This window comes from Rhinopithecus bieti, unplaced genomic scaffold (genome assembly GCF_001698545.2).
Source record: "Rhinopithecus bieti isolate Rb0 unplaced genomic scaffold, ASM169854v2 scaffold_57691, whole genome shotgun sequence".
NCBI classification, from domain to species: Eukaryota; Metazoa; Chordata; class Mammalia; order Primates; family Cercopithecidae; genus Rhinopithecus; species Rhinopithecus bieti.
In genome coordinates, this window is record NW_016824383.1 from 3,792,675 (window position 1) to 3,819,386 (window position 26,712).

Here is a 26,712-nt window from a genome sequence, read left to right on the forward strand (position 1 = left end):
AAAAAAAAAAAAAAAAAAAAAAAAAAAAAGTGTGTTATGTGCATAGTGCATATAGTGCAATGTCACATTTCTTTAGAAGTATTGTTTGAGGTTATATTCCATCATGGATCAAGAACGTATTTGAATAAGAAGGTGAGGTACCTAATGATAATTTAAAGTATGTTATCTAATGGCTTAAAGCATTATTTCCAGGTAATGAGAATTAAAAAAAAAGAAGTCATAGAAGGTGGTCACTGCGTAAGTAAGCATTATGGTAAAATGTAACTGTAGGCAGTCCTTGCTTTGTAAGTAGTAGAGTAAGAGACATTTGAGAGATGCTTGTTAGACTTTTGTCAGCACTGATAACTGGCTTGCTATGAATGCCAGCCCAGTTCGGCGAGTGTTTCTGAAAGTGTTCTAAAGGACATCTGGCAATAAGAGCTAGGCAGAGTGGGCCGGGCGCGGTGGCTCAAGCCTGTAATCCCAGCACTTTGGGAGGCCGAGACGGGCGGATCACGAGGTCAAGAGATCGAGACCATCCTGGCTAACGTGGTGAAACTTCGTCTCTACTAAAAAATATAAAAAACTACCTGGGCGAGGTGGCGGGCGCCTGTAGTCCCAGCTACTTGGGAGGCTGAGGCAGGAGAATGGCGTAAACCCGGGAGGCGGAGCTTGCAGTGAGCTGAGATCTGGCCACTGCACTCCAGCCCGGGCGACAGAGAGAGACTCCGTCTCAAAAAAAAAAAAAAAAAAAAAAAAAAAAGAGCTGGGCAGAGTGAAAGTGTAATTGCGCCATGTTTCTCACTGGGAGATACTGAAATAAGTTACTAACTGCTGGATACATGTCACTCAAGAGCAGTCTCTTGGCTTTTTCTTAAAACAGCGGGCAACCTTCCCTTTGAATTCTCCATTTCTATCATTCCCTCATTCTTCTGATGCATTGACATTAGCAGGTGAGTCTCTATTAGGGTCTGCCAAAATAAAAATGACACTAATTATGGTTTCCAAGGTGTAGCACAGGAGTTAGCATTCTTTTGGCTTTTATCCTTCCCAGGCTCATGAAGAACAGAAATGCACACATTACCATAGAGGTGTGCTTGTAAAGAAAGGTGTATACTTTAGCACAGACATTAAAAAGTGTCTATTGAGACTGAACTGAGAGCATCATTAGAGTTTAGTCACAGTATGGGCTAAATAGGTTTTTATGCTTGTCAAATAATTTACCAACTTTTTTTTTTTGAGACGGAGTCTCGCTCTGTCGCCCAGGCTGGAGTGCAGTGGCCGGATCTCAGCTCACTGCAAGCTCCGCCTCCTGGGTTTACGCCATTCTCCTGCCTCAGCCTCCCGAGTAGCTGGCACTACAGGCGCCTGCCACCACGCCCGGCTAGTTTTTTTTTGTATTTTTTAGTAGAGACGGGGTTTCACTGTGTTAGCCAGGATAGTCTCAATCTCCTGACCTCGTGATCCGCCTGTCTCGGCCTCCCAAAGTGCTGGGATTACAGGCTTAAGCCACCGCGCCCGGCCAATTTACCAACTTTTACACTTTCTTCTTTTTAAAAAAATGTTTAAAACAGAGAGGGGGACTTGTTATGTTGCCCAAGGTGGTCTCAAACTTTTGGCCTCAAGCAATCCTGCCTTGGTCTCCCAAAGTGCTGGGAATACAGGTGTGGGCCACCACACCTGGCCTGTATTATTTCTATGAGAAAGAATAGTCTAAGCTTTAAGTAATTGATTTATAAATGATTTTTTATTACAAGAACCCCTGTTTATTATATTCATGAGTTTTTGCTTATCATCATTTACAGACAAGGTTTTTTTTGAGTTGGAGTCTCATTCTGTTGCCAGGCTGGAGTGCAGTGGTACAATCTCGGCTCACAGAAACCTCTGCCTCCCAGGTTCAAGCTATTATCCTGACTCAGCCTCCTGAGTAGCTGGGACTACAGGTATGCGCCACCATGCCCAGCTAATTTTTGTATTTTTAGTAGAGACAGGGTTTTATCATGTTGTCCAGGCTGGTCTCAATCTCTTGACCTCATGATCCGCCGGCCTCGGCCTCACAAAGTGCTGGGTTTACAGGTGTGAGCCACCACGCCCAGCCTCCAGACAAGTTTTTAAAGAAGCAAAATAAAACAAAAACACACATGTACACGTGAGATAGGAAGCCATGTGCAGGTGGCACGCCTTTATACAGGAATAAAGTGGGCTATGCTTCCAAATACTGTGATTTTAGATACATTATTATTTGGCTGTCAAAGGAACTAGTAGTATACGAAATGCAGTGCATGTGTGAGATACTGGAAAACAAAGATATAGATGGTAAACTTGAACATGGATGGTAAATAAAGTGTTCTATTGTTAAACAAATCTGCATAACTTCCCCTAACATCTAAACAGTGGGGAATTTGAATGCGTAATATCCATAAAGAATACAACCTCCAATGAGATACCAAAATGTTTTAAGTATTTTTATTTTTTAAGGTATGTTAAATCATTGGATATGTTTTAAAGGGTGCCTTCAAAAATTATATTTCTTTTTAAGAGACGGGGTCTCACTATGTTGCCCAAGCTGGAGTGCAGTGGCTATTCACAGGTGTGATCATTGTGCACTACAGCCTTAAACTCCTGGGCTCAAGCCATCCTCCTGTCTCAGCCTCCCAAGTAGGTGGGACAACAGGTGTATATCACTTCACCTGGCAAAATTACCGTTTAATAATGAAAAATTAGAACGTTCTATTTATCATTTTTCTCAGATGCATCTACAAAATCTCAACAGCTAGCAAGTCTAACCTTTTCTATTTGCCAACATTTGAATGACCACTACTGTGTGAAAATGACCCTCTATGGACTATAAGTGAAGTATTACCTGGTAACTGAAGTAAGTATTTATACGGTTCTAGAAGAATTCTTTGGACTGTTTCTTGAGTTTTCTCCATTGGATTTAAACTTCAAAGCCAATCTGTCAAAAAGAAACATAAAGATCACATGAAACGAATCATCTTTGAGTATAAAACTGCAAAGGAATTTGTATTCCTTTTTTTTTTTTTTGAGACGGAGTCTCGCTCTGCAGCCCAGGCTGGAGTGCAGTGGCAGGATCTCAGCTCACTGCAAGCTCCGCCTCCCGGGTTTGCACCATTCTCCTGCCTCAGCCTCTGGAGTACCTGGGACTACAGGCGCCCGCCAACACGCCCGGCTAGTTTTTTTTGTATTTTTTATTAGAGACGGGGTTTCACCGTGTTAGCCAGGATGGTCTCGATCTCCTGACCTCGTGATCCGCCCGTCTTGGTCGCCCAAAGTGCTGGGATTACAGGCCACCATGCCCAGCCGCAGGAATTTGTATTTCAAGGTGTTTGTGAAAAGACAGTCACCCAGTTTGGTTTAAAAAGAATTTTCTGTTGCCGCGCATGGTGGCTCACGCCTATAATCCCAGCACTTGGAAGGGTGAGGCAGGCGGATTGCTTAAGCCCAGGAGTTCGAGGCCAGCCTGGGAAACATGGCAAAACCTTGTCTCTACTAAAAATACAAAAAATTAGCTGAGGTGGGTAGATCACGAGGTCAGGAGTTCAAGACCAGTCTTCACACCATCTCTACTAAAAATACAAAAATTAGCCAAGCATGGTAGTGAGTGCCTATAGTTTCAGCTACTTGGGAGGCTGAGGCAGAATTGCTTGAACCCAGCAGGCAGAGGTTGCAGTGAGCTGAGATCACACCACTGCTCTCCAGCCTGGGCGAAAGAGTGAGACTCCAGTCTCAAAAAACAAAAAAAGAAGATTCTACATCTATGAGGCCTTGAAAACATGTTAAGTGAAAGAAGCCAATCTCAAGTGACTACATATTGTATGATTCCATTGATATGAAATGTTCAGAATAAGCCAATCTACAGAGACAGAAAGTAGATTCGTGGTTAGGAATAGGGACTAATTGCTAATGAGTACACGGTTTCTTTTTGCAGGGATCAAAATGTTATAAAATTAAATTGTGGTGTTGGTTGCACAGCCCTGTGAATACATTAAAAACTGCTGAAATGTACACTTTAAATGGGTGGTATGTAAATTCTCTCTCAATTAGAAAATTCTTCATTCAAGTGATTATATTGGTCAAAGTGTTCTCTTGGTTTTTAAGTTTTCTTAGTCACGTAACTTATATTAAGCCTTTCCTATTTTAATCACCCATAAAAGGCTTAATTCGTTGACGGCAAATGTCAAAACAACTCCAGAGAACTGGAAAGACACCTCTGTATTTAACTGATTACACTAATTAGTAAACATATCCTTTTTTAAATGAGCACTAAGATGAGTATGTTTTATGTATTTAAAATTTAGGCCAGGCGCGGTGGCTCAAGCCGGTAATCCCAGCACTTTGGGAGGCCGAGGCGGGCGGATCACAAGGTCAGGAGATCGAGACCATCCTGGCTAACACGGTGAAACCCCGTCTCTACTGAAAATACAGAAAACTAGCTGGGCGAGGTGGCGGGCGCCTGTAGTCCCAGCTACTCGGGAGGCTGAGGCAGGAGAATGGCGTGAACCCGGGAGGCGGAGCTTGCAGTGAGCTGAGATCTGGCCAGTGCACTCCAGCTTGGGTGACAGAGCGAGACTAGGTCTCAAAAAAAAATAAATAAATAAAAATAAAATTTAAAGGGATTCTCCTATAATCAATCAATTTCAGAGATTTCTGATTTAAGATATGCATTAACTCAAATGCAATCATATTTATTAAACATTTTCCCCTTTATACTGAAATCTGCCTTATTTCAATATTTCCTACAATAACACTCATGGTCTTCCTAGGGTCTCCCTGTACGGCTGAATCTCTGCTTTATTTCTTTGTATCTGTTTCTATTATTACTTGTCCTCGTATTAGGAATCTTTTTCTAACTCCTCTAGCATCTTTGGCACATTTTGGGAAGTTTATTACTTTTATCCTCTTTCTTCTGCTTCTTGGGACTATGCTTTAGTCTTTAGAATCCTGAGCCCGCTTCTAACCAACTTTTCTGGCTTCACGGCAGATACAACAAAAAGGCTAAATGTAATATGGCATCTAATGGCAGTTTGTGGTTAGGGCTGTTCAATGAGCTGCACATCATTGGTTTTTGGAATTGGAAGCCACTTTAGAAAGTTATCTCAGTATGCCAGAAGATAAAGCACAAAAATATATTTGCTTAAGTGAGGGTCACTTTTTTTGAATGAAGAAAATGAAGTTGAGTTCAGGTACTTTGTGTTACTCTGATTGTTCAAAGTTCTTTTTTTCTTTTTCTTTTTTTTTTTGAGACGGAGTTTCGCTCTTGTTGCCCAGGCTGGAGTGCAGTGGCGTGATCTCGGCTCACTGCAACCTCCCCCTCCTGGGCTCAAGTGATTCTCCTGCCTCAGCCTCCCGAATAGCAGGGATTACAGGTTCCCGCCACCACGCTCAGCTAAATTTTTTGAATTTTTAGTAGAGATGGGGTTTCACTACGCTGGCCGGGCTGGTCTCAAAACTCCTGACCTCAGATGATCCACCTGCCTCAGCCTCCCAAAGTGTTGGGATTACAGGCGTGAGCCACCATGCCCGGCCTGATCCTTTTTTTCTAAGTCTGGGCCAGAGACTTAGAAATCTTCAATTTAAATACGCATCTTGTATGATTCTGATACAGCTGCTTGAGAATGTTAGGGGAACTGGAAATAGGTTGCTTACATGGTACCACATCACACCACAACTAAGGGGGTGTGGGCTACTGTTATTTATTATAACAGTGAGGATGTGTTCGTTTTTCTTTTTCTTTTTTTGAGACGGGGTCTCGCTCTGTTGCCCACGCTGGAGTGCAGTGGCACGATCTCGGCTCATTGCAACCTCTGCCTCCTGGGTTCAAGCAGTTCTCCTGACTCAGCCTCCTGAGTATCTGCGACTACAGGTGCCCACCACCACGCCCAGCTAATTTTTCTATTTTAGTAGAGACGGGGTTTCACCAGTGTTCCTCGATTTCTAAATCTGCCCTAGTAACTTCATAATGTTAAGTAACAAAAGTCATCTTTTATAGACCAGTCACCTGATACTATGATCGCATCATTGACACTCTCAGGCGTAAGGTGATTCTAGTACTATAACTTCTTGCTGGCAACTAAAATTTAAAATGTAAAATATACTTAGGAGCAGAATCTGACTTTTGTGGATTTATACTATAAATTAATCCACCAAAGACAAGACTTTTGCACATATTTCAGTTAATAAACACACTGATTTATATACATGTAGCCAAGCAAATCCAAAGATCCTGAGTAAATACCGACAACGTGCCACAAAATTCCAAAATCTTGCACTTGTGTGTTTATTACAGACTATTCATAATAGTAAAATCAACCTAAGTGTCCATCAGTAGATTACTGAATAAAGAAAATGTGGTATATACACAATGAATTGTTATTCAGCCATTAAAACAAAATGAAATCACGTCATTTGCAGCAAAATGGATGGATAGCCCTTACCTTAACTGTAACAAGTCAGACATAGAAAGACAAATAGTACATCTTAATTATAAATGGGAGCTAAATAATGTGTATACATGGACATGGAGCGTGGAATGATAGACAATGGAGATTCCAAAGGGTGAGAAGGTGGGAAGGAGGTGGATGATAAAAGATTACTTAATGGGTACAATGTGATTATGTGGGTGATGGACACCCTAAAAGTCCTGACTTCACTACTATGCAATCTATGCGTGTGATAAAACTACACTTGTACCCCATACATTTATACAAGTAAAAATAAACAAAAAACCCCCCAAACCAAAATCTAATTATTAGTGCTAGCATTCCACTTTTCCAGCACACTTACGAGTGTAAAACTGCTGAGACTACCCAATTTAGTGACTATCGGGTATTTAATGTTCCTGTCTTGTAGCAGTCAATGAATACAAGGGTAAAATGGTTTGAACCACATTGTCTCTGTAACGTAGATGTTTTTTCTGCTGTGAAATGAGACTTGTAATATGGCAACAAGAGAAAAGAATAAAACTTCTACATATGTATGCACTGTTAGGCAGTTGGTAGGCACATGATAATGGATGGCTGAAATAATAACACACACACATAACCATCAACTATGCAAGTGCTTTGATGCTTCCCCATACTGTAAACCATCTCATGGATCACATAAACCTTTTGAGAATATGATGAAAGCTATGAATCTTCTAAAAAAAGAAAAAAAAAGCTTGTGTATGTGTTAATACGCTCCAACACAAATGTATGCACTGCCGCAAAGACTTAGAACATGTAACTTCTTCTTACAGCATATAACTTCTCAGAGATCATGTAGTCCCTGAATCGTTTACATGCACCTCAGATTAAGATCTCCAGCTATCGAATATCTTTACCCTTCAATGCCAAGCAAATATTCATGTTTGTGTTATAAGCTAAGACATAAATTCCACTAGCTTAACTCTTTGAAGGCAGATTAGAAATGAAAATTAAAGCACAAAACTAGTGTATAGTTCAGGTTACTCTTCAGGATTGAAAGGCATATTTTTTTGTAGTCTGTTCTCATCTATATCAAACAATTACAAAAAAAATCAGCACTCCACGAAAAGAAATCATTTTAACAAGAGAAACATTTCAAAGAGAAACATCCCATATGGGAAATTTCTACATCCACCTTGACTAGCAATTAATACCAAAGACATCACAAGGAAAAAGAGGCTCATAAAGAATCAAATAAGTGAAATAATCAATATTCCTATTGGTAATATTAGGCAAATACTTATTAAGGTAACCTATTACCTATACTATTTGATCTCTGACCCGTTACCTTATTGTCAGGGATTGAAGTATAATATTAGGTAAATCCTTATTAGGTAACCTATTATCTATACCTTATTATCAGGGATTGGAAAAAAAGAAGATGCAAAACAGGAAGAATAATGGCTTAGATACAAGATTATTATCGAACATCATTAAAGGTAGAATTTAAAAAGCATCTCATATACTTCTCTATTTATATGTCAGTACCTATCTTTTCTCAACTACAGGTTGGGAGCAAGAATCACGTTTGTGTATTTTCTCACAGCCTCCAAAACACATTTGACTGAACTTAAAAATCAATGAGATACAGTTTCAGAATTCCCTTTTGTGTCAGGATCTCTAGCAGGTGTACCCTGTTGCACAGAAATCAGAGCTAATCTTTGTTTCAATTTGTAGAGAGCTTTGTGGTTGATGTTATTTTTCAACTTAAAACACTAGTCATGCTTTAAAAAAAAATTATTTCCTTTGCTCACTTAGAGATGTTTAAGAATACTCACTTAACAAGTCAATTTCCTTTCCCAGAGGATGTTTACATACAAGTATTTTCATAAGAAAACATAAGAACCTCAATTTTTCTAGGTAACAACAACCAACTTGCCTTGTGTCTTCTTAAGCCTAAAGGATTCTACACACTGCGGCACATACTCTCACTCGCCTTTGTTTTAAATCAAAGGACTTCCCAATTTATCATAGCTGGAAATTTCAGCTATCACGTACTAAACTTAAATGTAAGGAGGCATTAGTGTGTGTTACATGAACTCTACTAGTTTCCTTTTAGAGTGAATAAACTACAGAATACCTCAGTGAGAGTCTGAAACTTCTCATTTTCAAAACTAAAAAGCTGCCAGAAATTTGTTCAAAGGGTGAATCCATAATTATTACCACAAACGCTCCATTCCTGTCCCCATGTGAACTACTACGGCAATAGCCACCTCGTCGGGCTCCCTGCATTTGCCTCTTTAACTCTTCTTTTTTTCGCTTCCTCTACTCTTCAGCCAGGGTGACATTCCAATCGGAGTCATCTCTCCCTTCTAACTGAGATTCCTTGGAAGATATCCCATTGCTATTAGGACAGAAAAAAACTCCTTCACAAAGTCTATAAGGTTCCACACTGCCCCTCTTCCCATCTCTCCAGGCTCAGTTCTTCATCCTGGAAAAGCTCCCTTCCGCCACAGGGCTTTCAGACAAGTTAATCTTTTTGTCTGGAATGTCCTTTCCTTTTCTTTCCTTAGTTAACTCCTGTTAGCCCTTCAGCTCTCAGCTCGATCCTCACTTGCTCAGAAGCCCTTCCTTTCCCTCCCTAAATAAGCCAAATTCCCTCACATTCTCCTGTCACCGCGGAACTCTCCTCTGGGGCACTGCCACTGCGGTAATTTCACATTGTTTTGTTCAGCATCTGTCCGTCTCGCCGGGCGCAGGTCTACGAAGGCAGAGGCCACCCCAGTGGTGGGCGCTCAGCAGCCATGAAAAAAAGAAAGCGCCTTCTAACGCGTTGGACAATGAAACCAGGGCACACAACCTTGCGTCTAAAACGCGAACATCCCATGCAAACGACTTCTCTTTTCAAAGGGAATGGCCTGGTTTCAGAATGGCTAAACAGAGACATACAAATGTGAAGCGCACACTGAATCCTTCCACTCATACTCCGGGAGAAAGACGATGGATCTGAAAGAAGCTGCCTGATATAAGAAGGGAATTTCTATCACTTCGAGGCCGATTTTCCACAGCGGCTGGGCAGAGAACTGCAAACGTCTACAGTGCTAGCACAGAGTCCGGAGGGAGAGAAACGGTGAGGTTTCTGCTTCCTCCTCGCTCAGATGCTCCCTTCCGCCGCACTTGGCCAACCCTTCCTCCTCCTCCCCGCTTAAAGCTAGGGGATGGAAAATTCATACACAATCCGGTTCAGCATCCGGGTCCTCACTCTCCTTTCTTTCTTTCCTCTCTGCCCCGCCTCCCAGCCTCCCCCGCCCTCCTTCCCATCCGGGTTCCCCCCAAGCCGCCGCCACTGCTGCTCACAGTTCAACGATGATATCACGACTTTCACGCCGCCGGTCCGGGAGTAGCTGTACCCTGCATTAACTTCCTATTTTATAATGTGGACTTAGGCTCTTCCCTATGCCTACATGAATCCCTCCCACTACTTCACCACACAACTCTCCGCCCTCCTCAGCCGCCAGCGACACCGCATTACTCGGTGCAAGAAAATGCGCCATCCCGGTCACACTGCGCAGGCGTCGTTGCCGCCTCCCTACTGCTTTGTTGCCCCGCCCCTTTCCCCCCTTCCCCTCTCCGGTCCACGCTGGCGCAGGGCATCGTGGGCCTTGCAGTTCTCGCGGACGAGGATTTGCGCGTTGGCTCCAGAGGCTGGACTTCATTTCCCAGGAAGCCTTGAGGCGTAACTCTCTGTTTCCATAGAACTGGTGGGAAAATGGCGTCGTTGTTTGTATCCAGCGACCAATAGGAACAGTGTATAGGCGGGTTCTAAAGAATTTTAACCAATCCAAGGTCGTCTAAGAGGCCATCCGGGAAAGAGGTAGGGGAGGGGAAAAAATCTAGGGGAGGGAGAAAGGAAGGGGAGGGACCTAGAGTCGGGGTGGGGGGAAGCGATGTTTGCCCGTCAGTCGAGTCCGGAGTGAGGAGCTCGGTCGCCGGAGCGGAGGGAGAGTCTTGAGCTTCAGCTTGCCGCCGCCACGGCCACCGCCTGGACCTTTGCCCGGAGGGAGCTGCAGAGGGTCCATCGCCGCCGTCCTCTGGAGGGCAGCGCGTTTGGGGGCCCGGACCTCCAGTCCGGGAGGGATTTTTTCGTCGTCCCCCTCCCCCCAACCAGGGAGCCCGAGCGGCCGCCAAACAAAGGTACCAGTCGCCGCCGCGGGAGGAGGAGGAGCCGGAGCCTCTGCCTCAGCAGCCGCTGGACCCGCCGCCCTTCTTCCCCATCTCTCCCCCAGGCCTACTGGTTTTGGGGGGGAGGAGGAGAGAGGGAACTCTGGACGTGCCAGGGTCAGATCTCGCCTCCAAGGAAGGTAGGGCCATTTTCTGGGGCTTTCGTGGTCTCCTAAGGGGGTTCTTTTGGGAGTCGCTGGGCCCGACCGAGGAGCAGAGGAAGATCGCGGTGGTGGTCCCTGCGGCGCCCGAATTCGGGGCCTCGGCCTTCCGGGAGCCCCCACCCCCCGCAGCCGCTGTGTCCGAGCCGCCCCCTGGCTGGGCGGCCGCACACTCAGCGGTTTAGCGGCCGCGGTCGGGGGCCCGGGCAGGGTGGGGGCCGTTCCGCCTCCGGGGCCCTCGGCCCTCACGTTGTCTCCCCGGCGGGGCCAGATGTTGATCCCGCTCCCACTTGTCGGGTCTGCGCCCGGAACGGGACGTGGGCAGGGGGCTCTGCGGCGGGCCGGTTCAGCCCGCGGCCCACAGGCCCTCCTGGGCCCTCGGTGGCCCCCGGCCGGCCTCCACCTCGGACGCGGCGCATGGGGGCGCGGACTCGCTCGGCCGGGCGCTGAGGCCCGCGTGGAGAGCGGCCGGCCCCACGCCGGACGCCGGGCTTGTTGTGAGTTTGTTCTCTGACAGAAATGGCGTCATTGTCGTAGACGGGAAACTCCGTCGGGTCTCGACAATGGGGACGGGAAGCTGCCGAGCTGTGTAGGTGGCTGGGTTTGCGGGGATGGCGGGGCCAGAGGGAGCCCCGAGTCGGCGTGTGATGTTCGGGGGCTGGCGCCTGGTGCGGCTCTTTCTTCGGGGTTCGGGCGTCGCTCGGTTCCTTCCCTCCGCCTCCGCCAGTGCAGAGGGGTGCCTGTGGTGTTGACTGGGTGTCTTTTGTTTCCCCTCCAGGTGCAGGTGAACCTGGTGTTTTAGAGAATATCTCGGTCCCAGAGTCATCATGAAGGTAAGATTGCCTGCAGAATACGAATCTCTGGGGTTATCGAATTCAGGAAGTAGGGGGTTTGGACGAGGTCGTCGTGTGGGGCTTCCGAGTTTTGCAGAGGAAGGTGTGTTTGGTGGCTTGGTGACCGAGCCCTTCCCCAGAGAGACCGGGGTCAGCTGGCGGGCTTTGCTGTGGAGTTGGAGGCAGTTACAGGGTATCTCAACTGAAGATGATTCTCCCATATTGAACCCCTCTTTTCGTAGGGCATGAGAGGAATAATGGCATGAATTAAAGTGTTTTAAAAGGTGAAATAAAAAGCAGGTCAGGTAATCTGATCCTGGAAACTGAACTGTATTGTGGTTCTATCAGTTACACTGACGAAAGAAAATCTTATTTGTTGTGTGAACAGTACTATAAAATTTTAGCAGAAAACTCTTTGACTCTTCACAAACATAATTTAATGGAAAGATTTAAAAAGATAATTTTGGTGATCTTTACACAATTCAGAGATACCAATTGTTTCTTGTATTTCCAGGCACTTGGGGTTATGTGGTTTATTTTTCTTTATTGATCTGGTTGGTCTGCAAATAAGTCAGAGGCTCTGTTGCATTATGATGGGTGGAAAACTGATGGCCAGGTTCCTCTTAGACGTAAACATATTAACTGAGTGGAGAATAGGGTCAAAAAATTTGCTTAATTGTTGGAAGAAATGATAACCATAAAAATACAGTTTTTTTTGTCTCTTGAGAGAATATGTATATGAATGCTATTTTTTTTTTTAAACACATGCTAGAATAAAACCTTAGGTTTTTGAAAAGTCTAGATTCAACTGGTGGAACTTAGACACTAGCTTGTATTTTTTCATCCATTACAAATTCAGAAGTGCTTGAAAAGGGTAGAATGTTCACAAGTGTAGAAATGCAACAGATAGCATGTTAGAATATCAGCGTTGTCTACTTTTGACAATTGCTTTGAACTATTTAAAAAAAATTTCACTTGTCCTCAGAATCAAGACGACTTTGACAGTACTGCATCCAAATTTAAAATTTGTAATACCTGTGGTTGCAGAAGGTAAAAGCTGTGGCTACTTAAATTTTGGTCTACTATATAGAGTAATTAAGTTTAGTCTAATTTTTTTAAGGTTTTCTCTTTGAGTTTGGGATGCTGTAAACTACCTGAAACAGTTTATTCCTATCTCATTTTCATGTAAAAGAAAACAGCATAGACATGTTTCAGGAATGAATCCCTTTTGTTAGTCACAAATCCTAGCTGTAACTCTTGTGACCTGTGTAAAACAGTGAAAAGTGCATTTATTAGGTAATTCATATATGTACCTTGATGTTGGGTGAGAATTTCTTAAGAAAAGTTTTGGTTTGAATAATAATAAGTTCAGAAGCCGAATAAATAAAAGGTTTAGTTTGGAGTAAATGTAATCTGTCACAGTTCCCAGTGTTGTAGTGCCTGCCACTTCTTAGGTGCTCTATAAATGTTTGGTTAAAAGAAATGTAGTTAAGTTGAAAGTCTTCGAGATTAAAATGTTTTTTTTTTCTTCCTTTCGTTTCCTTTTTTTAAAAACTAGTCTGTTTAAAAAAAAGAAAGTATGTTGGAAACTTTAGCCTTAAAAATTTCTTGGTAGTACTAGCCAAATGCAAATTTTTTGGTATCATTTTAGAAATACTAATTTTAAGTGCTCAGCATTACATTCTACCTTTTTTTTTGAAAGGTACTTTATTGTTAAAAGGAAAAGTTACTAAAATAAATTTCTAACTTTATACAAGAACTTCCTGTTATTATAAGTATAGCAAATCTTCTCTTAGAGAATCTGCTAGTAATCATTAGTATTAAAAACTTAGCTTATTTCTTACAACTTTATTTCTTATGTAATAAAAGATGAGAAGCTTCTTGTAATTTGTATTTTGCTTTAGCAAAATTGCAATTCAGAATCTATTTAATGTTGAGTATATTAGGCCTAAATTTTCTTTCTTTTTCTGTGTTCCCAATTTCTTTTTTTTTTCTTTTTGATAATCTCACTATTTCACCCTGGCTGGCACGATCTGTAATTCCCACCTCCCGGGCTCAAACAATCCTCCCACCTTAGCCTCCTGAGTAGCTGGAACTACAGGCACACCTGGCTAATTTTTGTAGTTTTTGTAGAGATGAGATTTTGCCATGTTGCCCAGGCTGTTCTCGAACTTTTGGGCTCAAGTGATTCTCCCGCCTCGACCTCCCAAAGTGCTGGGATTACAGGCAAGAGTCACCGTGCCTGGTGTAATTTCTGTATTACGATGATCATTGAGCTATAGAAGGTTTTATGCCATTTATTGGATCTTACCAAACATATATGTACTTCGGAGCAAGCTTTTAAGTTTGAGTTGTCTCTTGTATTAATGACAACAAATCTTTAAATTGTATTAAGTGACAGTTCATTGAAGTGATTGAAAGTTAGATTGTGTAGTAATACTTTTTAGGTGTTTTAAAGTTTAAGTGTTGTATGTTTTAGCGGTTTTCCCACGTACTACCTTTACGAATTTATGTAAATACATTCCCATTACTGACTAATATATACTGTATTACTTTTTTCACAGTGTGTTTTTGAGGAATATGTAATATATAAGGAATTTGTGCTATAACATAGACCATGATGTTGGTGTTATGTTGAATTTATTTTTCATGCTCTTGATAGACTTAAAAATCAGTGGTACCAGCTGGGCGCAGTGGCTCATGCCTGTAATCACAGCACTTTGGGAGGCCGAGGTGGGAGAATCATCTGAGGTCAGGAGTTTGAGACCAGCCTGGCCAGCATGGTCAAACCCTGTCTCTTCTAAAAATACAAAATTAGCTGGGCATGGTGGCACATGCCTGTAATCCCAGCTATTCGGAAGGCTGAGGCAGGAGAATTACTTGAACCCCGGAGGCGGAGGTTGCAGTGAGCTGAGGTCGTGCCACTGAACTCCAGCCTGGGCGAAAAAAGTGAACGTCTCTCAAAAAAAAATAAATAAATAAATAAATTAAAAATCAGCGGTACCATGTTATAAGGAAGTGGTAGATTATTAAAGTTTGTAAGTCATTCTTGTTTTTATTTATGAAGAGTAAATAAGACATTTTACTTATGAAGAGTAAATAAGACTTATTTTTATTATGTCAGGTTGAGTTTTATTCTTTTTTGTTTTTTAAGACGGAGTTTCACTCTTGTTGCCCAGGCTGGAGTGCAATGGTGCGATCTCCGCTCACTGCAACCTCCGCCTCCCAGGTTCAAGCAATTCTCCTGCCTCAGCCTCCTGAGTAGCTGGATTATAGGCAGGCGCCATCATGCCCGGTTAATTTTGTATTTTTAGTAGAGACTAAAGGTTTCTCCATGTTGATCAGGACCACTCGAACTCCTGACCTCAGGTGATCTGCCTACCTCAGCCTCCCAAAGTGCTGGGATTACAGGCGTGAGCCACCACGCCCGGCTAATTATTACTATTTTTAAATCAAACTTTTTTTCCTGTATCTATATTGTACATGTTAATGTCTTTCATTACATAGCAGTAAATTTTCAATCAAAATGGACTGGATGGGCTGGACATACCAGAATCTTTAGAGGATGAGTGATTTAGATGATAATACTTTGGCGGGCATGGTGGCTCATGCTTATAATCCCAGCACTTTGGGAGGCTGAGGTGGGTGGATTACTTGAGGTCGGGAATTCAAGACCAGCCTGGCCAAAGTGTTGAAAACCCCGTCTCTACTGAAAGTATAAAAAATTAGCTGGGCGTGGTGGCACATGCCTGTATTCCCAGATACTCAGGAAGCTGAGGTAGGAGGATTGCTTGAACCTAGGAGGTGGAGGTTGCAGTGAGTCGAGATGGTACCACTGCACTCCAGGTTGGGTGACAGGGAGACCCCATCTCAAAAAAAAAAAAAAAAAAAAAAAAAGATGATTATATTTAGAATCCATGTAGATTGAATTTTTCAGATGTACTTTTCTTTCTTCAGTAATGATTGGCTTAGGCCACATGAAAATAATGGATTGATTACAAATTCCCTTTTTTAATACCCTGTGTGTGTACATGTTTTCTCTCTCTCCCCTCACTTCTACCTTTCTTTCTCTTCCTATCCACTCTGTCACTTCCTTCCCCTCTCTCCCTTCTTTTCCATCTCTCTATCATTTTTTCCTTCCCCTTCTTCCTTCTGTCTCACCTCTTTCATAAGTCATTCATTTAACCACAACCCCTTACATGTGTCAGGTAATACAGAATAAAGGTGGGTGAGGCATCTAACCTGCTTTCATGTGTCAGGTAATATAGAATGAAGGTGGGTGAGGCTTCTGACCTGCTTTCAGGGAGCCCACAGTATAGAAGAAGATGCAGATAAATAAAGCAAAACTCTCAGGATATCGATTTATGAGTATTCTGACATAAAATAGTTGTAGGAAATGCTATGAGAGAACAGAAGAGGACAGCTAAATCAGAGATCTCTGGAAAGTTTTCTGGTAGAGTAGACATCTAAGCTGAGTGTGAAGGCTTTTGCTAGGCAAAGAAGGGAAGAAAATAGTTTTTCAGATAGAGGATAACTTACTGGAAAATGAACAAAACAAGGTGAAGTATCTGGAAACTAAGTAATTTGGTGTAACTGAATTAACTTAAAGCATGATATGTTTGGGTAGGAATAGAAGGGCAGTGGTGGCAGATGAAGCTGAGTCAGGGAGTCGAAAATTTTCTTGGCCGGGCACAGTGGCTCACACCTGTATTCCCAGCACTTAGGGAGGTTGAGGCAGGTGGATCACCTGAGTTCTAGACCAGCCTGGCCGACATGGTGAAACCCGGTCTCTACTAAAAATACAAAATTAGCAGGGCATGGTGGCATCCGCCTGTCATCCCAGCTTGTTAGGGAGGCTGAGGCAGAAGAATCACTTTAACACGGGAGGTGGAGGTTACAGTGAGCTGAGATCATGCTTATTGCACTCCAGCCTGGGTGATAAGAGCAAAACTCTGTCTCAAAAAAAAAAAGAAAAAATTTTCTTGAGGCCAGGCGCGGTGGCTCAAGCCTGTAATCCCAGCACTTTGGGAGGCCGAGACGGGCGGATCACGAGGTCAGGAGATCGAGACCATCCTGGCTAACACGGTGAAACCCCGTCTCTACTAAAAAAAAAATACAAAAAACTAGCCGGGCGAGGTGGTGGGCGCCTGTAGTCCCAGTTACTCGGGAGGCTGAGGCAGGAGAATGGCGTAAACCCGGGAGGCGGAGCTTGCAGTGAGCTGAGATCCGGCCACTGCACTCTAGCCTGGGCGACAGAGCGAGACTCCGTCTCAAAAAAAAAAAAAAAAAAAAAAAAAATTTTTTTTGAAAACTACATGGAATCATTGAAAGTTGTTGAGAATTGTTTGAACCTAGGAGCTGGAGGTTGCAGTGAGCTGAGATTGGGCCACTGCAAAACAAGGGGAGAGCTGAATGTAAGGATGGAAATTCCAGGTAAGAAGTCCAAGTGGAAAGTGAATAAGGGCCTGAACTAATGCAGTGGAAGTGGAGCAGAGAGGATAGATCTGAGCCTTTTAGAAGTAGAATTCAGGGCCAGGCATGGTGGCTCACACCTGTAATCCCAGCACTTTGGGAGGCCGAGGCGGGCGGATCACGAGGTCAGGAGATCAAGACCATCCTGGCTAAAACAGTGAAACCCTGTCTTTACTAAAAAAATACAAAAGAGAAAAAAGCCGGGCGTGGTAGTGGTCACCTGTAGGAGGCTGAGGCAGGAGAATGGCGTGAACCCGGGAGGCGGAGCTTGCAGTGAGCCGAGATCATGCCACTGCAGTCCATCCTGGGCGACAGAGCAAGACTCCGTCTGGGAAAAAAAAAAAAATAAGTAGAATTCAGGACCTAGTAACACATCCTGGGGTAGGAGGAAGATGGAGTGTTTTTTGTCTTAGGAAATTAGATAGATGTTACTGTCATTTGAAGCATACTGTCATTGGACATGCTAGTTAAGATGTAAGAGTAATAGGTAGGATGAAGTCAGAGGCTTGGTTAGTCTGGTGTGAATGTTAACCTCATAACTATGATATTTGAAGGGATTTAAGATCCATAAAATGGCAAATTTTGTGCTATAAATTTGTGGTCCTTTTGATGAGTAGGTAATCTTGTAAAATACTAACTTGTTTTCTGTCCAGATTGCTAAATCTTTGTTTATTATAATTTAAAAAAATACTAGATGAGTACCTGTGTCACTGAAGAATGTGTTTTTGCCAAGTCAGCCAGTGAATTCAGTCATTGAACACATTGTATACCTTGTACCAGACATTGTTCTGGGTTTTGAGGATGCAGCAGTGAATAGAACAAGAGTTCTTACCTCATGGAGTTTACTTTCTACTATGGTGGACACACACTAAGAAAAAAAATAGTGGTAAGTGCTTTGAAGAGAAATCATACGGAATCAGAATAAGAGGTTAGAGTGACAGAGGGTGGGTTACTTTAGGTGATAATAGAGGGCCTTTTCGAGATGACGTGTTAAGTGTGCTGTGAAAACGAGTGATGGAGTGAGCCATTCAGGTTTCTGGGGGAGGAGCATTCCCTGCAGAAAACAAGTGCAAATTCCCTGAGATGGAATGTGTTTGGCATGTTTGAGTGTGATAAATATTTAAGGAACATGAAGAAGGCCATCAGGGCTGGAGTGGTAGGAGAGGAGGGCAGAGAGGGTCACAAAGGGCCAGTACAATTATAGGGCCTTATAGGACATGGTAAGGACTTAAGTAAAATCTGACTGTGTTAGGAACCCTTTGAAGGGTGTTGAGTGAAGTGATGAGATAAACATTTTCACAAATGTTTGACTGCTGGGTAGTGAACAGATCATGGGAACACAAGAGTGGAAGTAGGGAGATCAGTCACAAGGCTGTCAAGCTAGTCCTGGGAGAGGTGGTGGTGAGGAGAATTAGTAGTATTGGGAATATATTTGAAGATGGGGATGATTGGATTTCAATGGATTGGGTGTGAGAGAAAATTCTGCTTGCTGCAACTTGCAGATGTATGTCCTCCCACAAGTGCCCTCCCTCTTTCTTTGAGACGGAGTCTCACTCTGTTGCCCGGGCTGGAGTACAGTGATGCGATCTCAGCTCACTGCAGCTTCCGCCTCCTGGGTTTAAGCAATACTCTTGCCTTAGCCTCCCCTGTAGCTGGGATTACAGGCATCTGCCACCACGCCCGGCTACTTTTTTTTTTTAAATATTTTTAGTAGAGATGGGGTTTCACCATGTTGGCCAGGCTGGTTTTGAACTCCTGACCTTAAGTGATCCGCCTGCCTTGGCATCCCAAAGTGTTAGGATTACAGGTGTGAGCCACTGCACCTGGCTGCCCTCCTTTTTTTTTTTAAAAAAAGAAAAAAAAGTCTTTTTGCTGTGATTAATTGGTAGATGGGATTCTTGGAACTGAGTAAGACCATGAAGGCATTGTCAACTCTTAGCCTTCCCATATTAGTGAGCAGTGAACATTGAGTTGAGCAGTCCTTTCACTTGTTTTTTTTAATTAAAAAAAAGGGATATAATTCACATACCATAAAATTCACCCTTTTTTTTTTGAGATATGGCCATAGTCTGTTGCCCAGGCAGGAGTGCAGTGGCGCAATCACAGCTCAATGCAACCTTGATCTTCAGTAGGCTCATGTGATTCTGCTTCAACCTCCCAGGTAGCTGGGACCAGAGGTGCATGGCACCATGCCCAGCTAACTTTTTTTTTTTTTGAGATTGATTCTTGCTCTGTCGCCCAGGCTGGAGTGCAGTGGCGCGATCTTGGCTCACTGCAAGCTCCGCCTCCCGGGTTCATGCCATTCTCCTGCCTCAGCCTCCCGAGTAGCTGGGACTACAGGTGCCCGCCACCACGCCCGGCTAATTTTTGTATTTTTAGTAGAGACAGGGTTTCATCTTGCCAGCCAGGATGGTCTCGATCTCTTGACCTGGTGATCTGCCCACCTTGGCCTCCCAAAGTGCTAGGATTCCAGGCTTGAGTTACTGTGCCCGGTCATCATGCCCAGCTAACTTTTAAATTTTTTGTGGCGGTCTCACTGTGTTGTCCAGGCTGGTCTTGAACTCCTGGGCTCAAATGATCCTCCCATCTTGGCCTCCCAAAGTGTTGGGATTACTGGCATGAGCCATTGCGCCTCACCAAATTCACCTTTTTAAAGTGTTCATAAATTTCTAGTATTTTCACAAGTTTGTGCATCCATCACTACTATCTTTAGAAAACTGTTTTATTAATTTTTTTGTTTGTTTTTTTAGAGATGAGATCTTGCTATGTTACCTAGGCTGGCATTAAACTCTTGGGCTCAAGTGATCTTCCACCCTCAAATTCCTGAGTAGCTGAGACTACAGGCACATGCTACTGTCCCTAGCTATCCATTGCTACTATTTAACTCCAGAACATTTCCAAATTCCCCAAAAGAAACTTCTTATCCATTAGCAGTCATTCACTGTTCTTCCTTTTTTCTATCCCTCCAATAACTAATCTAAATTTTTTTTTTTTTTTTTTTTTTTTTGAGAAGAAAGTCTGATTCTGTCACCCAGGCTGGAGTACAGTGGCGTGACCATGGCTCACTGCAACTTCGACCTCCTGGGTTCAAGCAATCTTCCTGCCTCTACCTCCCAAGTAGATGGGGTTATAGGTGTGTGCCACCATGCCCAGCAAATTTTGGAATTTTTTGTAGTAGTGAAGTCTCACTATGTTCCCTAGCCTGGTCTGGAACTCCTGAGCTCAAGTGATTCTCTTGCATTGGCCCTCAAAGTGCTGGGATTACAGGCTTCAGATGCTGAGTTTAGCATTTACTTTCTGTCTGTAAGGATTTGCATATTCTGGACATTTTCTGTAAATGGAATCCTATAATACATATGTGGCCTTTTGTGTCTGATTTCTTTTACTTCCCATAAGTGAAAGAGGTACCAAGTGTTGACTCAGCGCAGTGGCTCACGCCTGTAATCCTAGCACTTTGGGAAGCCGATGTGGGTGGATCACGGTGTCAGGAGTTCAAGATCAGCCTGGCCAACATGGTGAAACCCCATTTCTACTAAAAATTAAAAAATTAGCTGGGCGTGGTGGTGGGCGCCTGTAATCCCAGCTACTCAGGAGGTTGAGCCGAGATTGTGCCACTGCACTCCAGCCTAGGCGTCAGATCAACACTCTCTCAAAAAAAAAAAAAAAGAAGTAGCAAGTGTTAATACTATGCTTCTTTTAATTGCTTAATAATGCTCTTATCTTATGAAGATATGATATTTTGTCAGTCTACTTATTTGGAGGACATGTGGGTTATTTCTGCTTTTTTGCTTATTGTGAGTAATGCTGCTTTGAGCATTTGTATATAAGTTTCTGTGTGAACATGTATTTTTAATTCTCTTGGGTCCTGGGAGTAGACCTTTCAGTTTTTAGGGTACTAATATTACCTGTATGATAACCTGGAGAGTGCTGAGTATTTAACTTCATGTATTTTGTGTTGTGGCAAGTGGCCACCAAGGAGTCAGACATTTAAAAAATTAATTCAGTATTTATTGAATACTTATTATGTATTGGTCTCTTTTCTAGTCAGTTGGAATATGTCAGGGAACAAAACAGGTAGACATTCCTGGCTCTTTGGATCTCTTAGGAGTACAGGAAACTCTGATATTCAAGGTTTCCGTAGAAAATAATGTGCTTTTAGAAATCTGATAATTTTCATTCTAAAATTGGAGACAGCGTTCAGGTTTGGGGAAGAAAAAAAATGAGTTTACGGAAGTATATAAACAGTTTACTAGATCTACTAATAAAAAATAAAAAGCAGATCTACTAAGGTCAGCATAGACAAACTAATCTTCATGTTCATCTTACCATACTGGCTCTTATTTTTGACTGGTTAATAGAAGCAAGGAACATAATGAAAGAGTCAAAAAGGGAAAAGTTTTAAAACAACACTTGCCTTACTCTGAGCATAGTTTCCCCTTTCCTTAATTAACACTTGCTCATATATTACTCGGAAAGTCCAAGTGTAGGCTTCAGAGGAGAGGAGCCGTAGATAGCTTTCATCAGATTCTTGATGGAACCCACAATACAAATATTAGAAAACACAGCCCTGTGGTATCATCTGTTGACTGATCTGCTGTTAATCTATTTAACAGGAGGAGTTGTTTGTACATCCTTCTACTTTTACCATTAAAGAAAAAGTAATCAACTAGTCATTGTTCATTTTATTTTCAAATTTATTTTTGCTTAAATCATTGCAGAATCAGAAAAAAGTTTTCATTGTTTCTGAAATGTTAACGTTTAGGTGAAATGCTTAAACAGGTTGAGTATCACTTATCTGAAATGCTTGGGACGAGAAATATTTGGGATTTTTTCAGATTTTGGAATATTTGCATTTATATACTTAGGATTTGAACATCCCAAATCTGAAAATCCAAAATGTTCCAGTGAGCATTTCCCTTTGGTGTCATGTGAGCGCTCAAAAAGTTTCAGTTTTTGTAGCATTTCTGATTTTTTGTGTTTTACATATGTATATGTGTGTATTTCTGTGTGTATATATATATATATCTTATTTTTTTGTTTGAGACAGAATCTTGTTCTGTCATGCAGGCTGGAGTGCAGTGGTGCGATCTTGGCTCACTGCAACATCTGGTTCCCAGGTTCAAACAATTCTTCTCCCTCAGCCTCCCAAGTAGCTGGGATTACAGGCCCCTGCCACCTCACCTGGCTAATTTTTGTATTTTTAGTAGAGACGAGGTTTCACCATGTTGGCCAGGCTGGTCTCTTGAACTCCAGACCTCAGGTGATCCGCCTATCTCAGCCTCCCAAAGTGCTGAGATTACAGTGTCAGCCACCGTGCCCAGCCTTATATATATGTATTATTATTATTTTTCTGAGATGAAGTCTTGCTGTGTTGCCCAGGCTGGAGTGCAATGGTGTGATCTTGGCTTACTGCAGCCTCTGTCTCCTGGGTTCAAGTGATTCTCCTGCCTCAGTTTCCAGAGTAATTGGGATTATAGGTGTGTGCCACCACACCTGGCTAATTTTTTGTGTTTTTAGTGGAGACGAGGTTACACCGTGTTGGCCAGGCTAGTCTCGAACTCCTGACCTCAAGTGATCTGCAAAGTGCTGGAATTACAGATGTGAGCCACTGCACCCAGCTGATTTTTGGATTAGGGATACTCAATGTGAACTGCTTGAAATGTTTACTGTGTTGAATTCCTAAGAAGAATTTGAATTTTTTTCATTTATAAGTAGCCTTTGATCATGGAAACATTTTATAAAATAATTTCCAAAGGTTACTCTGGAAATCTGGAATTATAGTCTGTAGCACATTGGGATTATTTATTTATTTAATTTATGAGATCAGAGTCTTGGTATGTTGCATAGGCTGGTCCCGAACTCCTAGGCCTGAGTGATCCTTCTGCCTCAGCCTCTCTAGTGGCTGGAACTGTAAGTGCACGCCACCATGGCACATTGGATATTATTCATGAAACTGTTTGTTGCAAATGTTAATATATACTTACTCTTACCTTTTGCATATTCAGTTATTTATTCTAATGGAGTTATTTAAGGCAAGGATAGTATCAAACTGTGAATAACCAGATATACTTAGCTTTAGGATGCAGTTAGACATAAGTATAGAATTCAGCATCCCTGTAACTAATGTCAGTATCTTTCCAGATTAATGTTAGTGTTGATAGTAAGGTGGTAGAATGGGCTAATTCTCTGGGCCATTATTACTGATTTAGAGGGAAGAAAACAGGATGTATCACTTTAAAGTTACAAATTTACATTTATAAGGAAGAAAATGGGATATATCACTTTTAAGTTACAAATTTACCTGTCATCAATTAAGAGAATAATAATTTGGCAATAGGTTTATACTATTAAAATGTGTGAGATTACTTACACTGTATCTTGGACAGTGGGACAGATAATTTATTTTATTTTTTTGGAGACATAGCCTTGTTCTGTGGCCCAGGTTGGAGTACAGTGGCGTGATCATAGCTCACTGCAGCCTCCAACTCCCGGGCTCAAGTGATCTTCCTACCTCAGCCACCCAAAGAGCTGAGACTACAAGTGCACACCACCATGCCTTGCTATATTGTTTGTGTTTTTGGTAGAGATGGGATCTCCCTATCTTGCCCAGGCTGGTCTTGAATTCTTAAGCTCAGGTGATCCTCCCGCTTTGGCCTCCCAAAATGTTGGGTTTACAGATGTGAGCCACCAAGCCTGGCCTGGACAATGGGACAGATACTTTATATATAGACTTTTCTCATTTAAGCCATTTTTCTCTAGTTTATAGATACATTTTTGGCAATGTGACTTAACTAGAATATCTGAAATCCTGTATAAAAGTTCTATTAATGCTATCTGCTAATTGATAACCTTTTGATTTCAGGGTATAATTGCTTATGAGAACATAGTCATTGATAACTTTAGTAAGTTTTATTGAACATCGTATTTTAACAATGCACTTACTTCAATAGCAAATGAAGATCATAAACTAAAACCTTTGAGCAAATGGTAAAGAAAGGATTTAGTTTATATTGATAGTCAATATATATACTGAAATACATATACATATGTATTTATAAGCATATTTTAGTGATAGTAAAATGTTATATATGTTAAATTATATATCTTTTAAGATAATTTATATATAAATTAAATGTAAACCAGCTTTTTTTATTCCAGGAACCTTGCTCTCGTTTCTAACCTTTCTTTTCCTACTACTTAGTGATGCAGAAGCTTTTCTTGGTGAATCTACTTGTCTCGTCTCTTAATTTACTGCTTGAATATGACTGTGAGAACTGTCTTTGTTTAAAGTGCCCAATAAACATTGTAGCTTCGTGATTACGAGCATATGGCTTGGAAAATCATTGCTCTTATTTCCAGTCCTCTTTATGTCCTTTACTTGGCTGCTGAGGTTTGTGTAAAGTTACTGTTTTTGAAATGAAAGTAAACATCAGTTTCATTTTTTGTAAAATAATAATAGCAGCTACCTTGTAAAGTTGTGTAAATATGAAATGAAATACCATATTTAAAATGCTTTACACTGTGCTTGGCATAGTTCTGAGCAGTTAGTACGTGGCAGTTATATTGGTGGAAGCCTGTCTTTTTTTTTTTTTTGAAATAAGCTGATAGAGTGAGGATTCTTTTAATCAAGACTGCTTGGGTTTGAATTGCTACTCCTGCTTACCAGATTGTGGGCAGTTTTTCTTAAACTTTCTAAGAAGACTGGTGTTCTCATCTAAAATATGAAATGCTTACAGTACTTACCTCATGGAGTTGTTTGGGGTGACTAAATGTAATAGAATTTACTATGTAGTAAGTTCTCAATCCCTTGTAGCTATTATTATTAGTTCAATAGAAATATAATATACAGATTCTTGTGAGTTTAAGTAGGCTTTCAGGCAGATAGAGTGACTCTTGGTCTTTGTTAAAAGCTTAATTTGCGGGCCGGGATGGGCGCCGGTGGCTCAAGCCTGCTAATCCCAGCCACTTTGGGGAGGCCGATACGGTACGCCGGATCACGAGGTCAGAGATCGAAAACCATCCTGGCTAACACGGTGAAACCCCGTCTCTACTAAAAATACCAAAAAAATTAGCTGGGGCGAGGTGGCGGGATCGCCTTAGTCCCAGCTACTGGGAGGCTGAGGCAGGAGAATGGCGTGAACCCGGGAGGCCGGAGCTTGCAAGTGAGCTGGAGATCCGGGCCACTGCACTCCAGTCCTTGGGGGGCAGAGGCGATACTCTGCTCTCAAAAAAAAAAAAAAAAAAAAAAAAAAAAAAAGTTCTTAATTTTTGGAAGGCTGCCAGTTTTGTGATTAAGACTTAAATCTGCTTATTCTTTCCTTCTGAAATCCTTAAAAACAGAATGTTTAGTAGAAGGTGATAACCAGATTTCTTTATTCCAAGAACTCTTTGCTCTCATTTCTAACCTCTATTTCCCTGGTACTTACTGATGCAGAAGCTTTTCTTTGTAAATATGCCTCCTCTCTCCTAATTTGCTCCGTCTTTCCTTTTAAGGGAAAAGTAAATTTTACTTCCAAGCCTAGAGGGTTATTGTTATTTATGGATTAGGTGAACCACTGGAGATACTTACTTTATGGGTAAGCATCCATCTATATAACCTTGCTTATGTATGGCAAAAATTGTTTTCATTTCTTGATCAGAACACTGTTCTGATGTGGTGTAGTCAGCCACCTGAAGCTGATCTAGCATGGGCAGCCTAGGCGGCTAGGGTGAATGACTGTAGGAGCCCTGTCTTTACTCCAGAGTCTTTACTCCCAAGTAAAGACTCCCTGTCTTTACTCCAGAGAGGAGTAAAAGGAAAGCTGAACAATCCTGAACATAGAGGAGCCACTATTGCTGTCAGTTAAGTGAACCAGCTTGGCTTATGCCTATTTCAGAATTAAAAAAAATTCAACTTAGGCAGGCACGGTGGTTCACGCCCGTAATCCTAGCACTTTGGGCGTTTGAGGCGGGCAGATCACTTGAGGTCAGGAGTTCCATACCAGCCTGGCCAACATGGTGAAACCTTGTCTCTACTGAAAATATAAAAATTAGCCAGGCATGGTGGTGCGCCTGTTTGGGAGGCTGAGGCAGGAGAATCTCTTGAATCCGGGAAGTGGAAATTGCAGTGAGCTGAGATCGCACCAGTGTGCTCCAGCCTAGGCGATAGAATGAGACTGCGTCTCAAAAATTCAACTTTTCACATTTTCAGTTTTATCTTGATAAGGATACCTCATCAAATAACCCATTTCTTTTCTTTCTTTTTTTTGTAACAGAGTCTTGCTGTGCCTCCCAGGCTGGAGTGCAGTGGTGCAATCTTGGCCCAGTGCAACCTCCGCCTCCTAGGTTCAAGCAATTCTTGTGCCTCAGCCTCCTGAGTAGCTGGCATGCGCTACCATGCTCGACTAATTTTTTGTATTTTAGTAGACATGGGGTTTCGTCATGTTGCCTAGGGTGGTCTCAAACTCCTGAGCTCAGGTGATTGCCTGCATTGGCTTCTCAAAGTGCTAAGATTACAGGTGGGAGCCACTGCGCCCAGCCCCATTTCTATTTTTTTAATCTGAATATTCTTTGCTGAAAGTGTTGTTTTTCTAAAGGCAAGTCAGAGAACTTTTGGCATTTAGTAAATCACCTATTCGTGCT

General features: G+C 42.3%; 2 protein-coding genes across 5 annotated transcripts in view; one reads left to right on the forward strand and one right to left on the reverse strand.

The window, feature by feature from the left end:
• GGPS1 (geranylgeranyl diphosphate synthase 1) overlaps positions 1 to 11,232 on the reverse strand; it is a 16,828-nt gene extending 5,596 nt beyond the window's left edge. The window contains exons 1-2 of one of the 4 annotated variants that reach the window (XM_017862263.1): positions 11,036 to 11,232; positions 2,843 to 2,935 (exon numbers count right to left, since the gene is read on the reverse strand). In XM_017862263.1, coding sequence (XP_017717752.1) covers positions 2,843 to 2,912 — 70 coding nt within the window. In that variant the 5' untranslated portion in view covers positions 2,913 to 2,935; positions 11,036 to 11,232. The other 3 variants (XM_017862261.1, XM_017862262.1, XM_017862264.1) reach the window with 3 other exon arrangements.
• ARID4B (AT-rich interaction domain 4B) overlaps positions 10,582 to 26,712 on the forward strand; it is a 148,285-nt gene continuing 132,154 nt past the window's right edge. The window contains 2 exon segments of the mRNA XM_017862266.1: positions 10,582 to 10,765; positions 11,565 to 11,619. Of these exon segments, the coding sequence (XP_017717755.1) occupies positions 11,614 to 11,619 (6 nt within the window). The 5' untranslated portion in view covers positions 10,582 to 10,765; positions 11,565 to 11,613.